At 45.2% G+C, this 15,322-nt stretch overlaps 1 protein-coding gene across 1 annotated transcript; it reads left to right on the top strand.

Moving 5' to 3' along the window:
• The first annotated feature begins 6,870 nt into the window (after positions 1 to 6,870).
• LOC309327715 (serine protease 27-like) lies at positions 6,871 to 15,040 on the top strand. Its single transcript, XM_081837145.1, has 7 exons — positions 6,871 to 7,004; positions 8,691 to 8,844; positions 9,752 to 9,772; positions 10,945 to 11,110; positions 11,485 to 11,759; positions 12,565 to 12,734; positions 14,299 to 15,040. The coding sequence occupies exons 2-7, from the start codon at positions 8,787 to 8,789 to the stop codon at positions 14,536 to 14,538; spliced, it is 930 nt and encodes a 309-aa protein (XP_081693271.1). The 5' UTR covers positions 6,871 to 7,004; positions 8,691 to 8,786; the 3' UTR covers positions 14,539 to 15,040.
• Positions 15,041 to 15,322: the final 282 nt, after the last annotated feature.

Genomic DNA, 15,322 nt, shown 5'->3' with positions numbered 1-15,322 from the left:
CGAGTTGTCCAATCCCACCTGGGGGAAGTGTTGCCAGGGAAACCAGGCCAGGTAAGGGGAGGGATTACCTGTCCACACAATAGAGGGTGGATCTTAATTGTTAATCCTCACTTGCCACACATTGCCGAGAAGAAGATTACCAAAGAACGCTTGCTGGGGCGAGTGGCAGGTCCCTTCACAGAACCTCCATTTCCTAACCTCATAGTGTCTCCACTAGGTATTGTACCTAAGAAGGCCCCATGCGAGTTTCGATTAATACATAACCTTTCTTACCCAAAGGGTGGGTCAGTAAATGACGCCATTCCCCAAGAACAATGCTCACCTCAACTTTGCATGCAGGGTTATCTCGCCCGGTCGCGCCTTTTGCGCACGCCTAGCCCGTCTCACGGCTGGCGGTGTTGCCCCCCATCACCACATCAGGGTCACCCACACCATAAGGGAAGACCTCAAAATATGGCTAACCTTCCTGGAAAGTTACAATGGGGTGTCCTTCTGGCAAGATTGGCTGCTGCCTAAGGAACAGCTACAGGTGCACTCTGACGCCTCTGGTCGCTTTGGCTTCGGCGTCTACTTCAGGGGTCACTGGTGCGCGCAGCCTTGGCCGACATCTTGGCATGAGGAGGGCATTACACGTGATTTAACTTTCCTTGAGTTCTTCCCAATCCTAGTGGCTCTCCGTGTTTGGGGGCACCTCCTCAAGGACACCAGGGTGTGCTTCTGGTCGGACAACCAGGCGGTGGTAAGAATCATTGCGAAGCAATCCGCAAAATCCAACAGGGTAATTCGCGTGCTCCGTCTCTTCGTGCTGGAATGTCTGAAAAGTAACATCTCCTTTTCTGCGCGGTTCATCCCGGGCCTCAATAACGACATCGCAGATGCCCTGTCTCGATTTCAGATGGAGCGCTTTCGCGACCTAGCACCCGAGGCCGATCAACTCCCAGAAGCCTTTCCGGAGGACCTCTGGGAAATTGGACGGGAGAAGTGACAGCAGGAGTTCTGAGCGCCCTTGCACCATCAACGCTGCGGTCCTACACCAGAGCATGGTCCCAATTCGAGGGGTTCAGAGATAAGTTTGGCTTACGTCGCAGGCGTACAGCTAAGGAGTCTGATGTTCTAAAATATCTGGTTCACCTAAAGCGTAGGGGCATGGCCCTTAAAACCATCAGCCTGCACAAGGCCGCTATCTCCTACTTAAGCAACTGTTTTTGGCTCCCAGACCCCTGTAACACTTTCCACGTAAGGAAGCTTATTGCAGGGTGGCGTCGCTCCCACCCGCCCATTCCAGATAAGAGGAGGCCAGTAACCATAGAAATCCTCCAGCTGATCTGGGATGCGCTCCCCAGTATTTGCTGGTCCAACTATGAGGTCAGGCTCTTCAGGGCAGCCTTCTCCCTGGCCTTCTTTGGTGCACTCCGTATCGGGGAGTGCATAGGGGGCACATTGTCACCTCATCGCAGGGGCTTGTCTCTGGCTGATATCAACCTTGACAGACGCATGATACAAGTCAAAATCCAAGTGTCCAAAACCGATCAACTAGGTAGGGGTTCCACGCTAAGTCTAGCCTCCTCCCCACACACTGGACCATGCCCTGTCGCGGACACACGCAAATTCCTGAAGGTACGTCCCCCTGGACCAGGCCCCCTCCTCATTCATGCATCAGGCCGCCCCATGACCCGTTGCCAATTTGTCTCAATATTGCGTAAGGCCATCCATGCTTGTGGAGGCGACCCGGCACAATTCTCCGGGCATTCATTTCGTATTGGTGCAGCAACCTCGGCAGCTGCGAGCGGCCTCCCGGCAGAACACATAAAAGCAATGGGGCGGTGGCGTTCAGCTGCCTTCAAAGGCTATATTCGAAACAACCAGCAGTCACTGACAGATACCATATAATCCTTTCTTTCAGGCTCAACCCCCAAACATGTGTGGATCTTCGGCCACAGCATAGTGCATTGGGCGGCCATCCATGCCACTACTGGTCCAGGCGGAGAACACCTGGGTCTGCAGCCAAAGATCTCCATTTCTTGGTTCGGCCAACGTGGAATGCGATGGGATGCCCTGCTCCCTCGGTTGCGTCACGAACTTGCGTTCCGCCATCCGCCAAACGCGGTTGTGCTCCACCTTGGCGAAAATGACTTGATCGTGCAAAAAAACATAATTCTGATTAAAACAGCGATCGCGGACCTGGAAAGCGTACATGCCGCTCACCCCAACATCACGATTTTCTGGTCTGAACTTCTGCCACGCTTGCATTGGCGTGGCAACATCAATCCCACTAGACTTAATTACACCATTGAAAAAATCAATAGGGCAGTGCGCTCTGCAATCACTCGCATCGGAGGTCGGGTCGCAAAACACCCCAACATTAAAGTCTACATGAAGGAGCTATTCCGGCCCGATGGCGTGCACCTATCGGACCGTGGTAACGAGCGTTGGCTGAGCGACATCAGGCATGGCCTGATTGACTGGTTGGAGGATGGCAAAGGGGTTTTTCAGATGTAGGTAGTCTTGGCGGCGAGACCGCAATCTTTGCGGTCTCGGGTGGCGGTATCAGGCCTTGGGCGGAATCCTTTAGTCCATCTTCCTCTTTGCGGCGGCGATACCAGGGTTCCCCGTTAAAGGGGTTTTTGAAGGGAGGCTTTGGCCGTACGCCGAAAGGTCGTCATTGCTCTCCCCTGCGGCGGCGTAACGGGGGCGGCTATCTCTGCTTGAACATATGTTCTCCAGAGCCGGCCCATCCCCCACACACACACTGGATAACCCTGATGCTCCCTAGGTCCCCGGCTGGGGACTAGGGAGGGAGAACGCCCAATGCCTGAGCCAAGGTCTACCCACATTTGAAATTTAATAAAGTTGTGGCCAATTTAATCCCATAGCACGTTGTCTAGAGTCGTTATTCCACATGACGGGGGGACCACTCGGGATCTGGGGACTCCGCCTGTCCACGCAATGACCGCTCCCCACTTAAAACGGGGGGCGCCTTTTGCGTGGACGCGTGCAGCCCTGGATCTGGAGTGGCCCCATCAGCATAGGCTTTGCCTTCCCCCAGGTGGGATACCTGGAGGTCCCCGCCTACCCCAGCGAGTTGTCCAATCCCACCTGGGGGAAGTGTTGCCAGGGAAACCAGGCCAGGTAAGGGGAGGGATTACCTGCCCACACAATAGAGGGTGGATCTTAATTGTTAATCCTCACTTGGCTCCAGAGCTTCTCCCACCCTACCCACCCTCAGTTAATTTCTTCTTTTGCAGGTTAACTTTTTTTTTTTTTTCATAGGTTTTGCAGGTTAACCTGTCTCCACAGGTATGCGGGCGCTGCTACGATAAGGTCGCTGTTAAAGGGCCGGAAAGGAATTTCCCTGCATTGGCAGGTTTCGCCTTTCCCGTAGCAAAACGTCACAACTTTGGCGGTATCAGGCCTTGGGCGGAATCCTTTAGTCCATCTTCCTCTTTGCGGCGGCGATACCAGGGTTCCCCGTTAAAGGGGTTTTTGAAGGGAGGCTTTGGCCGTACGCCGAAAGGTCGTCATTGCTCTCCCCTGCGGCGGCGTAACGGGGGCGGCTATCTCTGCTTGAACATATGTTCTCCAGAGCCGGCCCATCCCCCACACACACACTGGATAACCCTGATGCTCCCTAGGTCCCCGGCTGGGGACTAGGGAGGGAGAACGCCCAATGCCTGAGCCAAGGTCTACCCACATTTGAAATTTAATAAAGTTGTGGCCAATTTAATCCCATAGCACGTTGTCTAGAGTCGTTATTCCACATGACGGGGGGACCACTCGGGATCTGGGGACTCCGCCTGTCCACGCAATTATCTGCTTAATGGGGAATCTCGGAAGTATGTGAAAATCTCTACTTTGTCTGTGATTAGTCTACTTCACTGATAGGCTTGATGCCACCAAGTTCACAATTTGCACATACAATTCATACACTAAAGATGTACCTCTTTGCCCTGGCCTCTGACACCTAAATATATTTTCAGGAACCACCTTGTTCCTTTGATTGTTAATTGCTTTTACTGACTTTAATATTGTATCTCTGTATTGTTGTAAGCCATTGTGGGACCTTTCCATGAAGGGTCTGATCAATCAATATATTTCTGCACCCTTGAGGAATCCTCTAATTATTGATTTGTTAAATTTTGATGCTGCCCTTTAAATGAGTTACTGATTTGGATACTCCCATAGAAAAGTAGGGTTCAGTCATGCACTGAAGTGAGCCATAAGTGCAGAATTATCCTCCTTTCAATTTATTTGCTCTACCAAACAGATACTAGATTTATTTTTCTTCCTGTTTGCCATACCGAGTATACAGTACAAAAGTATCAATTAAGCTTTTGTCCAGTGTTGCTGAAGCTGATTATTTATTTATTTATGCATATTTAGTCACTCAAAAAACCTATGCAAATACAGCTAACAGCACCAAAGAAAGGCTATTACAGTAGTTGTTCTGCAGAGTGTAAGCTGTGTGCATGTTTATTCTTTCTCTTAGTTGAATAACACTGCAATCCTACTTTGACTTACCTGGGAATAAGTACTCATGGCAGAGTAAGATGGCCAGTTCAGGTGGCAGATGCCAAGGGGTGTGGAGTGACTAGAGCTCAGTGGATGCTGGTCCATTAGGCCAAATGGGCCACTGCTCCACCAACCTCAATCTGCCCTCAGCAAGCCCACATATCTTACTTCCAACCAGTCCATGGGGTGTCACTGGCTGTCAGCTTCATCTTGCTCTTCTAGAACTCAGCAGGGAGCAGGGGACCATTTTAGAATTAGTTGGCTCTGTTAGTCATTAACTCAGGCTCCCTGCTCCTATCCCACTAGTCCCCAGCCCCCACTGCTGTACATGCTTTATTTTCTGTACTACCCTGTGCTATTTTTCTAGAAAAAGAGGTGCTGAAACTCACCACGAACTCCTCCCTTCTTCTCTTTTATTGGCAATGGTGCACCCCTGAGAGGTGCCGGAACTGAGTTATTGTGAGTTTCAGTTGCAAAAAAAGCCCTGGCCCTACACCAAGTGCTTTTTTGTGACACTATTCACTAGTATAGTGAACCATCCCAGCCAATTATTATTATTATTATTATTATTATTATTATTATTATTATTATTATTATTATCCCCTTTCCTTGCTGCCCATGACAGCCATTTTGTGCTGGCAGCCTGTCTTGCCAAATGCAAGGTGGTTCTTTTAAAATGAGATTCAGAAGCAATACAAAATACACGTGAGTGAGAAGATTAAATATTTTATTCTAAAACAGCAAGCAATGTATACATACCAAGCAAGCACTTCAATCTGCCAATTGGAAGCCCTCAAGCAGCATCAAAGCTACTCCCCTCAGGTAGCCTCAGTTTGCACAGCCCTGCAGCCGATCAGTCCATGCATGAGTTTCAAAGAAACTCTGCCGAAACTGTCTGATTTTATATATAGCCTGTGTGTCTTCCAAGACTAGCGACGTGCAAATCATCCATTAGCCACCCCCTCCCAATGCCTCACTTTCTCAAAACATGTCAAACATGAAAGAAGGTACCCAGCACTTGTTAGGAATACATTCTTTAAAGAAACAGCTAAGGTTCCTTTAGACTTTAAAAAGCGTTCCAGAAGTTTCTTCAATGTGTGGCAGTGCCCGCTTAATTGGAGTCAGCTGAAGATGCAGTTAAAAGGAGGAGCTATGAGTTTGCCATTTGAGGCACTAAGAAAGCACACAGAGAGAGAGTTTATACTGTGCTGGAGAGATATAGAAGGCATGTAAATAGTTTGTTCCTGCCAACCTAGCAGTTTGAAAACATGCAGTACAAATAGATAAATAGGTACCACTCCGGCGGAAAAGTAAACGGCGTTTCCGTGCGCTGCTCTGGTTCACCAGAAGCGGCTTAGTCATGCTGGCCACATGACCCGGAAGCTGCATGCCAGCTCCCTTGGCCAATAAAGCGAAATGAGTGCCGCAACCCCAGAGTCGACCACGACTGGACCTAATGGTCAGGGGTACCTTTACCTTACTAAATAGTTTGTATATATTTGTAATAGAAATTCTTGTGCAACCAGTCAAGCAGTAAAGAAGCTCTTGGCTGAGGACTTGGACTATGACTACTGTTCTTGTCGTCTGCCACCAGGGAAATACTCTGCTATAAACAGTAAGACAAGGTTTTGCTGAGATACCACCACACAAGCAGAAGGTGCAGCAGAAGTGTGTGGGTGGTAACCTCCAGTAGCACTATCCTCCACAACTGATAAGGCAGCTGTGGGGGGCTGGGGAGGGCTTCACCTCCTCCCAGTTTTCCCAAAACATTTAAGACTATTCTCATTCATATCGACATTCCATGCGGGGGGGGGGGAGGAACAGAGGGAGAAAGAGCTCCATGTCAGACCAATAACTCCTCGATACATTTTGTCTTTCAGGTGCATTTCCCATACACAGCCATGGCACTTTTATCAATAAAGCACTGCCTACACCTCCTAAGCTAGCCTGTTGCCCTTGTTGTTGAGTAAGATTCAAGTGTCTGTCCATTTGGTTTCTGCCCATGGGATAAGGTACCATCTTCTCCTTTCCCTCAAGCTGCAATATGTCCTGGGCCAGTCATGGTATTGAAAGCCACCAAAGAAGTCCAGGAGAACAAGCAGGGTCTCATTTTCAGACCTTTTTGTGATTTCAATGGATTCACATTGAGTATGACTAACAGTCGATCTCACCTGATATTCAGCCCAGTTATGGCCTGTATGTGTTGCTTTAGACATTTCCTTCTCTATGGTCTGTCTCTGCTCTCTTGGAATCAACTCTACTCTTGCAGCCTTCTCACTTTGCATACAAAGTCACACCCTTTACGGCATGTGGGTGACAAAGAAAGAGCGGGAACCAGGAAACTAATATGTTTGTTTTGAATGACGGAACATAGTGCTACTTCAAATGAAAAATGCACTTGATGCATTTAAAAAGGGTGATCTCTCCTTCCCTCTAAAACTAACTGCTTCTGCTAGAAGTACAGAGACTTTTCTGACCATCTCTGAAAAAGCTAGGTAAGAATGATAAATACTAGGAAAGGGTGTTTGTATATTTGAAATGCAATGGCAGAGTCCTGTGAGAGGGCCAAACTAGATGCTACGTAGGCGATCTATGGCTCCATGCATGTCTCTCCATGCATAATTTCCTCCCAAACTGATTCCCCAGATCCAAATCCACAGTGCCTTGAAGCTGCAATTACCTACAGAGGGTGAACACAGGAGCACAATTTGGCTTAAATGGCAAGATCCAGTACTGGATGGCTGAAATATATTGTTCCTGGCAGTCATGAAATTAGGAGCTGTGATGATATGCATTTGTCTTTTAAATGTTTTAGACCTTTATTCGTGTGTGTTTTTAGATCCTTTTAAATGTTTTACATTGTTCTTAACATTTTAAATATATATTTACTTAATTTTTTTATTGTACTGTATTTTCATTATACTGTATTAACATTGTTGTTACATTTTGGTGTTTGCTGCCCTGGTCCCTTTTAAAAGAACTGTAATAAAGGCATGCATAGATAGAAACTTTATTTGCATTAGTCACTAGCCATAGCAATAAGAAAAAATATACTGGGGATAGAACTAAATAGTTAGGTATACAAAATACATTCTGGAGGTTTACATCAATACAAATGACAGAACTGATACATGATCCTTTAACCACAGATAAAACATGTGAGCCAATAGGCTTTATTTTTATGTCCCCGCCCCCCTAAGCTGAGGAATATTAGAAAGTTAATCAAATAATAGATCTTATTCTAATTGCCCCTGCTAAAAATTTTGCAGTTTTTGCTGTCACCTGGTTATCTTGATCTACCAGAAGAAAGACACAGTAGCAGTGCTTGAACATCCTGGTTTGGGTAGTAGTAGAGGGGTAATAACCTCACTCCTCAAATCTTTATAGAGAGTGCAATCTAGCAGTAATAAATACATAAGCAGATTGTTGGCACCCGTGTGTCTCCAGGGACAATGAAGTGCACCTCCAGGCCTGAAGTCAAACCACTGCAATAGCAGCACCAAAGTGACCTCCCTGGGGCACAAGCCTTGGCAGTGTGGATAGGGGTCCTGGGCTGTCTCTCAAGATGGATAGAGGCCAACAGCTACACTGTTGTTATTTTGCAGGCTGAATTCAATTGCATAAGCAGCAAATTCAGGTTGTACATAATAAACCCACTTCCCCCCAAGTTGGATGTTTTTGTGATAAGGAGAATGAAAGGAAATGCACCAGAAAGCATGGGGTGACATTTGCTTCTCACCATGCCGTCTAACTTCCCAGCTAAAAGAATTAGGACTATTTCTCCACAAACAGGTTGCCTGTAAGTGACCATAGCTGGTGGCAAGTATGAAGAAGGAAGTCTCCACCTTCATTTCCATGTTTGTGGACTTAATGTGGAAGATAAAAAGTGGGTGGGGACTTCTGGAGAGTCTCATCTTCTCCCCCTTCTCCCTATTCCAAACAAGTGGGGAGCTGGTTCAGATGTGGATATCAATGGGGAAAGTGTATACATGCCTTGCCTCCACCTATGCGCAACCTGCACACCTGTGGGCGTTCTCAGATGTTGGCAGAGATTTGGGATGCTGCTGCTTCTGGGATCCAGAGATTGCAGGGACTTGGGGCTTCTGTGCTGCTTCTCCAGACTCAGCAACAGACAGGCCAATGACATTCATCATATCATTCCTGATATTGTGTTTTAATAGTACGGCTCCTAGAGGACATTCAGATTGAAATAAAACATCTGTTGTCTGGAACTGACTGGAGCTGAACCACTCAGAGAATACTTCAGAAGGACAGCAATGCCAATTGTTACTTCCGCACTGACTGTGTGGCTTCTGCAGCTGACTATGCTACAAGGTGATTGATGGAGTTGGGGAAGTGCTTGGAGAACAGTTACTCCAAGGTTTCATTTCTTTAAAAAAATTAAAGTTGTGAAGGCTCCTTGGGAAATCATGCTTTCTCTGTGCCCATATTTTTCCAGGGACAGTCCCAGATTTACAGAAGCTATACCGGTTTCTGATTTGATCCTGGAATGTCCCACTTTTCCTTAGGATATCTGTTCTTCCCAACTTAGATAGTTCCAGGGTAAAGCCATAATATTAAAAGAGCTAAAGTCCTGATGAGCCCAGGTTTAAATGTGGTTCTGAATACATCCCCTAAGAACCATGTTTCAGAATGAACTTGTGGCACAATTGTCAAAGGTGTTAATTTTTTAACCAATTGGAAAAAGAATGGCTGCATTCACAGACAATCATCTGTCAGGTTATTAAGCTGACATATGCACATGGTGCCTTTTGCCCACCCCCACCCCACACAGTCTATTTACTCCTCCCCTCACCACAAGCTGTGATTAAAGGAGAAAGCTTCTAAGGAATCTTCATGTTTCATGTTTTGTCCAAACCAGGGAACTATGATTACCAAATTCAGAACTAGCCAGGCAATTAAACCGCTATCAACCCACTTTTTTATAACCTGGTTTGTTTAAAAGTGATTAACCATACTAACCTGGTTCTCAGAACATGGGATAATAGAGTTAACTAGAGGCTTCTTGCTTTGAGTGTGGCATGCCCAAAGAGAAGAGTGGAGGGGCTCTGTTCACAAGCAAAGAATTTGTGCGTACCTTGGCTTGTTGAATTGAGACATGTTTGAAGTGGGCCAGTGTAAACAAGTTCCCTTCCCCCTTGTTCATACATACAATCCTGCACTGTGTCTTTCTTCTACAATGACTCTTACCTGGGGTATCTTCTTTCTTTATTTTCCTCAGGTGCTACAAGCTCAAAAGCAGGTAAGAGTCGTTCAATACATTGAAAAGAGTTTTTCACAGGAATCTCTGTGGAGGAAACTAAAGAAAAGGCCTCCTAAAAACCAGAGGTCTTCTAATCAAACATCCTCACCTTAGACAGGATACTCCTTAATATGTCACATTGATATGAGAAAGATGAACCCACAAGCTGATGTTGCCACACCACAAGTAAAGCAAACAAGGCGTCACATTCTAGATGTGATTGCATGGTCTTCAGTAAGAATTGGTTTTAGGTGTCCAACTTCCTTAAGCCATGGTGCCAAGCTGCACGCTGTAATGCCAGGGTGGAGGAAATATTCAGTCCTCGAGATTCTCCTCAGTTCATACCCCCTCCAAAGGCCACACTGCTTTCCCCATGTCACCCACCCTCACCAGCCAGCCATTCATACTGCCTGCTTGGAATGTGTCCTTCAACTGCGCTGCTACCTTTTTCTTATCTGGATGGAGAGATGTCATTGAGGGGATGCAGAAGCCTCTGGACTTTTGCGTGGCTGGAATGTGCTCTACTTTACAAAAGTGACAGTCTCAATTCCTTTGCCCACTAAGCTGTGGAAGAAAGGCCCACCCCTCAAGCATCTCACATGAAGAATCTTAAAATGACTCTTGCCATCTTAATCTCTGACCCATGGAAACCAAAAACCCCAAGGTTTTACATGGTTCTACTTCTAGCTATGGTGATGGAAGACGTATGGGAGAAAGGGATGCCAAAACTGAGAGCTAAGAGTCCAGGACTCATGGATTCCATTACCACATATATGAGTAAGGATGGATGAGAATTTTAATTTGGTTCACATTTAAAGGTAATTAAAGGCCTAGTTTGCACTTTCTCAAGCAGTAAGCAGTATATATGAAGCAAAATACAACTATACGTCAAACTTCACCCTTTTCCTAATTTTGCACTGCAGAAATTAAACTGCTGTAAACGTGCTAAGAAATAAAAAAGTCAATTTCACTTACCAGATGAAATGCCCATTAAACCCAGGAGAATCAATGACAAGAAATATGATTATAAAATCTGCAAAAAAACTATTTGTAAGCTAAATCAAATTTAGAAATTTTGTTACCTCGTGTTTTCCACCTCTTCTGCTGCATTGCTTCCATTATGTGTGTGCTGCAAACCATAATGGCAAATCCTCTTGTTTCCTCTTCCGCAGAGAGTGGGCAGCCGATAAATGCTCCAAAAATAGTTGGGGGTCAACCAGCTTCTGATGTGTCATGGCCCTGGCAAGTCAGCATTTCACTGTTTTCTTATCCTATTTGTGGAGGCTCCCTCATAGCCGAGCAGTGGGTCCTGACAGCAGCTCACTGCTTCTTCTATGGGTGAGTATCATACTGGATGTATTGCTTTGCAGCCATTATAAAGCTTCACCACACAAGGCCAGACTAATTTCAGCTGCCTACCAGTCAGCTTCCTGGTGTCTTAGGCCTTAGCTGCACCATACACTTAAAACACTATCATACCACTTTAAACAACCATGGCTTCTCCCACAGAAACCTGGGGACTGTAGTTTGCTGAGAGCTGTTAAGAAAGTCCTGCTCCTCACACAGAACTACAGTTCTCAGAATGGTTTCAAAATCCATCCTTCTTCCCAGGGAATTGAACTCTTGGAATTGTAGCTCTTTGTGAAGTATACGGTATGGGTGAGCCACAGGAAATCAAATGTCAGCCAAATCTTTTGCCCTTGTATTCACAGAACGGGGCCCAGGTTCCAATACAATGTCCTCCTAGGTGCCCATCAGCTCTCAAACCTCTCTGATAATGCTCTAGCATCTGCTGCAGAACAGATTATCCTCCATCCTGACTACAATGGCAGCGTTGACCACACAGCAGATATTGCTTTAATCAAGCTGAAGTCGCCTGTGAGCTTCACTGACTACATCCTCCCCATCCGCCTGCCAGAGTCCTCTACAAGCTTCTCTTCAGAAGAACACTGCTGGGTAACTGGATGGGGAGATATTCAAACTGGAGGTGAGGGGTTTTCTTCATAGCACTTTTTCAGACTCTGTGACTCATCCAAATGAACAGTTCTGGGGCATGGCATTGGGGGGGGGGTCCACAGGGGTGGTTGCCCTGGGCACAAAATTGTTAGGGACACAACATTTCAACATCCAACGCTGCCTCAACATATCTGTGCACTTCCGTCATTGGGCTCTGTTGAAAACGGTTTCTCCATGCAAACCAGGAAGTGACCTCTCCAGACAACAGAACGACTCTTCTTTTCTTATCTCTGTTGCTGTGATCACCTGGGCGATGCGGATGCCGTTAGGTGGTTGAATGCACGTGCATACTCCATCCATTTCCCTCACAAAAGTAACATAGAAAAATGCATATCGAAATGACATTTGCACTAAAATGCTGGTGAATTTTCATGAGGATTTTAAAAAAAGAATTGCAAAATGAACATTCCCCCCCCCCAGGCCAATCCTACCATTAGGCAGAGTGGTACAGGTGACTCAGGTGGTGAAGGGTGTGGAGCACTCAGAACTGTAGGTGTCATGTGATCTGCCTGCGCTCTCAAACTAGCCCAGTCCCACTGCCTGTGTTAAAGAAAACACCAGTATTGTTCATGGAATCTGAGAGGGAGGGAATTTTGTATTTTGCTTCAGACAGCAAAATGTATTGGGCTGCACTTGGTTTTCCTAGAAATAAATATGGGAGGAAAAGTTGTCCCAAAGTGTGGCAGCTACATATCTACAGTGTGTTCAGTGCTAAATTTTTGTCCTACTGAATGCCTCTGCATTCCATGAACACTTTCCCTTTCTCAATCTTCTAGTGTCTTTACCTGCCCCACAAACTCTCCAGCAAGTGAAGGTGCCGCTCATAAGCCAAGAAGTCTGCAATGCTCTCTTAAACAATGTCTCAGCGCAGGGCTTAAGAAAGGATCCTGTCAAGCAGGATATGATCTGTGCTGGTTACCCAGAAGGTGGGAAAGATTCCTGCCAGGTAGGTTGCTCCATGACCTGTTCTTCATACAGCCATCAGAGAAGGTAGACAAAGGCAGGCTCTGGTGTGATCACATTATAAAAAGAAATATACCTTATGTCTTTATGAAGAGAATTTTACAAGAAAAGAGATTCTGCCTGAACACCAGGAAAAACTTCCTGATGGTAAGAGCTGTTCAACAGTGAAATAGACCCCCTTTGAAGATGATAGACTCTCCTTCCTCAGAGGTTTTTAAGCAGAGGTTGGATGGCCATCTGCCAAGAATGCTTTAGCGGAGATTCCTGCATTGCTGCAGATTGGACTAGATGACTCTTGGGGTCCCTTCCAACTCCACAATTCTATAAATCTACGATTCTATGAATGATCGCGTTGTGTGAACATAGCCCTTAGCCATTTCTTCCTAATTTTGGTCTACCATTGGGAGATGGCACCTTGCAGCTTTTCAGATTCACCTATTTCCCCAGGAGTTCTTATTGTTTAGTTTAAAAATATTTCTGTGCTGCTTGTTTTAGCAATAAAACCTAAAAATATGTATGACACACCTTTCTTAATTTTTTTAAAAAAAGGTTTCCCATACATGTCAACTCAGAAACAAGTCCTCTTCTGTTTGGTGGGGTTAGTCTCAGGTCCCTGACCATGGCTCATGCTAGCTGTAATTGTTAGGATGTAGAGAGCAACAACATCAGGTTCCCCATCTCTTATTATAAACCTTATTTCAGCCCCCTCGGCTGATCAGTACTGTATTTGGAATCTGTTGCTAGAATTCTCCACCATGGATTCCATGTTTTCTCCCATCTCTTTTTCTCCACAGAGTGATTCTGAAAGACCTTTGCTTGCCCCAATGAGTCCTATTCACTTCAACAAGACTTAGTTCCAGGTCAATGGGTATAGGGTTGCAGCCCTGGTCATTTAACTGTATGGCTTGGGGTTCAAATGTTGAAACTCAGTAAAATCCACATACATTTGAGATTTGAGATTAAAGCCATCAGTTCTAAAAGGAAGAAAGTCTACTTATGTTGTTTTTGAAAGATGGACACCACACATATCATCACAGATGATGCTCCCCCCCCCCCTTGTCTCACACACAGACCTGAATGCCTCATTAAGATGCCCCAACTCATCTACAATTGTTAGAATTAGTTGTGTTGTTGTTGTTGTTGAATTGAATAATCCTTATTAATTTTTTCAACAGTCTTTCGAACCCTACAAAGTAGAACCATATTTTTACCCCTGGTGTTGCAAGTGCAATAGAAGGGGGCCGAGGCTGACAGGGTCACTATCTTGTCAGTACCTGCCGGAGGTAAATGAAGATTTATTTCGGATGCTGGGAACTTGTTGTCCTCCAGATGTTGCTGCAATACAACTCCCACCATCCCTGACCATGAGCCATGCTGACTGAAGCTGTTGGCAGGTGGAGTTCAGAGGCATCTGGAGGGCCACCAGTTCCCCATCCCTGGTTATAAACCTCATTCCAGCTCCCTCATCTAATCGGTATTCCTAATCAGAGTGCTCATTGCCGTGTTCACCACAGATCCTGTACTATCTTCCATGTCTTTTTCCACAGGGTGACTCCGGGGGACCCTTAGTTTGCCAGCTCAAAGAAGGTTGGATGCAGGCTGGGATTGTGAGCTGGGGAAGGGGCTGTGGCCAACCCTCCCACCCAGGTGTCTACATTTCAGTGCCTTTCTATGCCAACTGGATCCAAGAGAGAATACAGGGTAGAAATGGGGGTGGTGGGGAAATTGGTGGGCTACCCAATGTTATGACTTTCACCTCGGTGGCATTTGTACTGGCCCATTTGTGAGAAACCAGTCTGCAGGCTTCCAGTCTGCCCACCAGTTGTATTGAATATCTTCTTTTTTAGTTTTAGTTTTTATTTACACTTTGCAAATTTATACATTTCATTAGTTTTACAGTCAATTTAACCTTCTCCATTTGAGCTCGTTTTCTCCTCTAAATATATAATTTTCAAACAAAATCAAGAGCAGATGAATGGATATGTTCACAGCTGCTATATTCACAACTAAAAATGATTACATTAGAGTATACATTTGAGTTTTATTATTAACAGTATGCAGGATAATCTTTGACTTCCTTCCCCCTTCTTCCGTGGTTCCTTAAATTTTTTTTTTAATATCTTCTGCATATCCAAATTCATTTAACTTGCTCATTTCATTATCAACTGTAAATATATACTCTTATATAACTGCATGTTATTACAATAATCCTGCTATTGTTTTTATCTGTTTACAATTTATCTGTAAATATTCAATAAACCATTTCCATTCTTTTATAAAAAGTTTGTTATCTTGATTTCTCATTCTTCCGGTAAGTTTCACCATTTCTGCAAATTCCAAAAGTTTTTGTATCCATTCTTCCTTTGCTGGGACTTCTGCTTCTTTACATACATAAATAAATTTCTATACAATTTAGGTAGTTCTGTCCCTATAATTCCACCCAAAAAAGCTTCTGGGGTTTTTTTATAAAAGTTATTTTGAACATCCTTTTCAATTCATTGTATGGAATATCATGAGTTAGGCTGCTGGTTGGACTCATTTAAATCACCACATGTAGTAGGGATTCAGGGA

Source organism: Podarcis erhardii, assembly GCF_964252035.2.
Source record: "Podarcis erhardii genome assembly, chromosome: 13".
NCBI lineage: Eukaryota > Metazoa > Chordata > Lepidosauria > Squamata > Lacertidae > Podarcis > Podarcis erhardii.
This window is presented reverse-complemented; position numbering and strand designations above follow the sequence as displayed.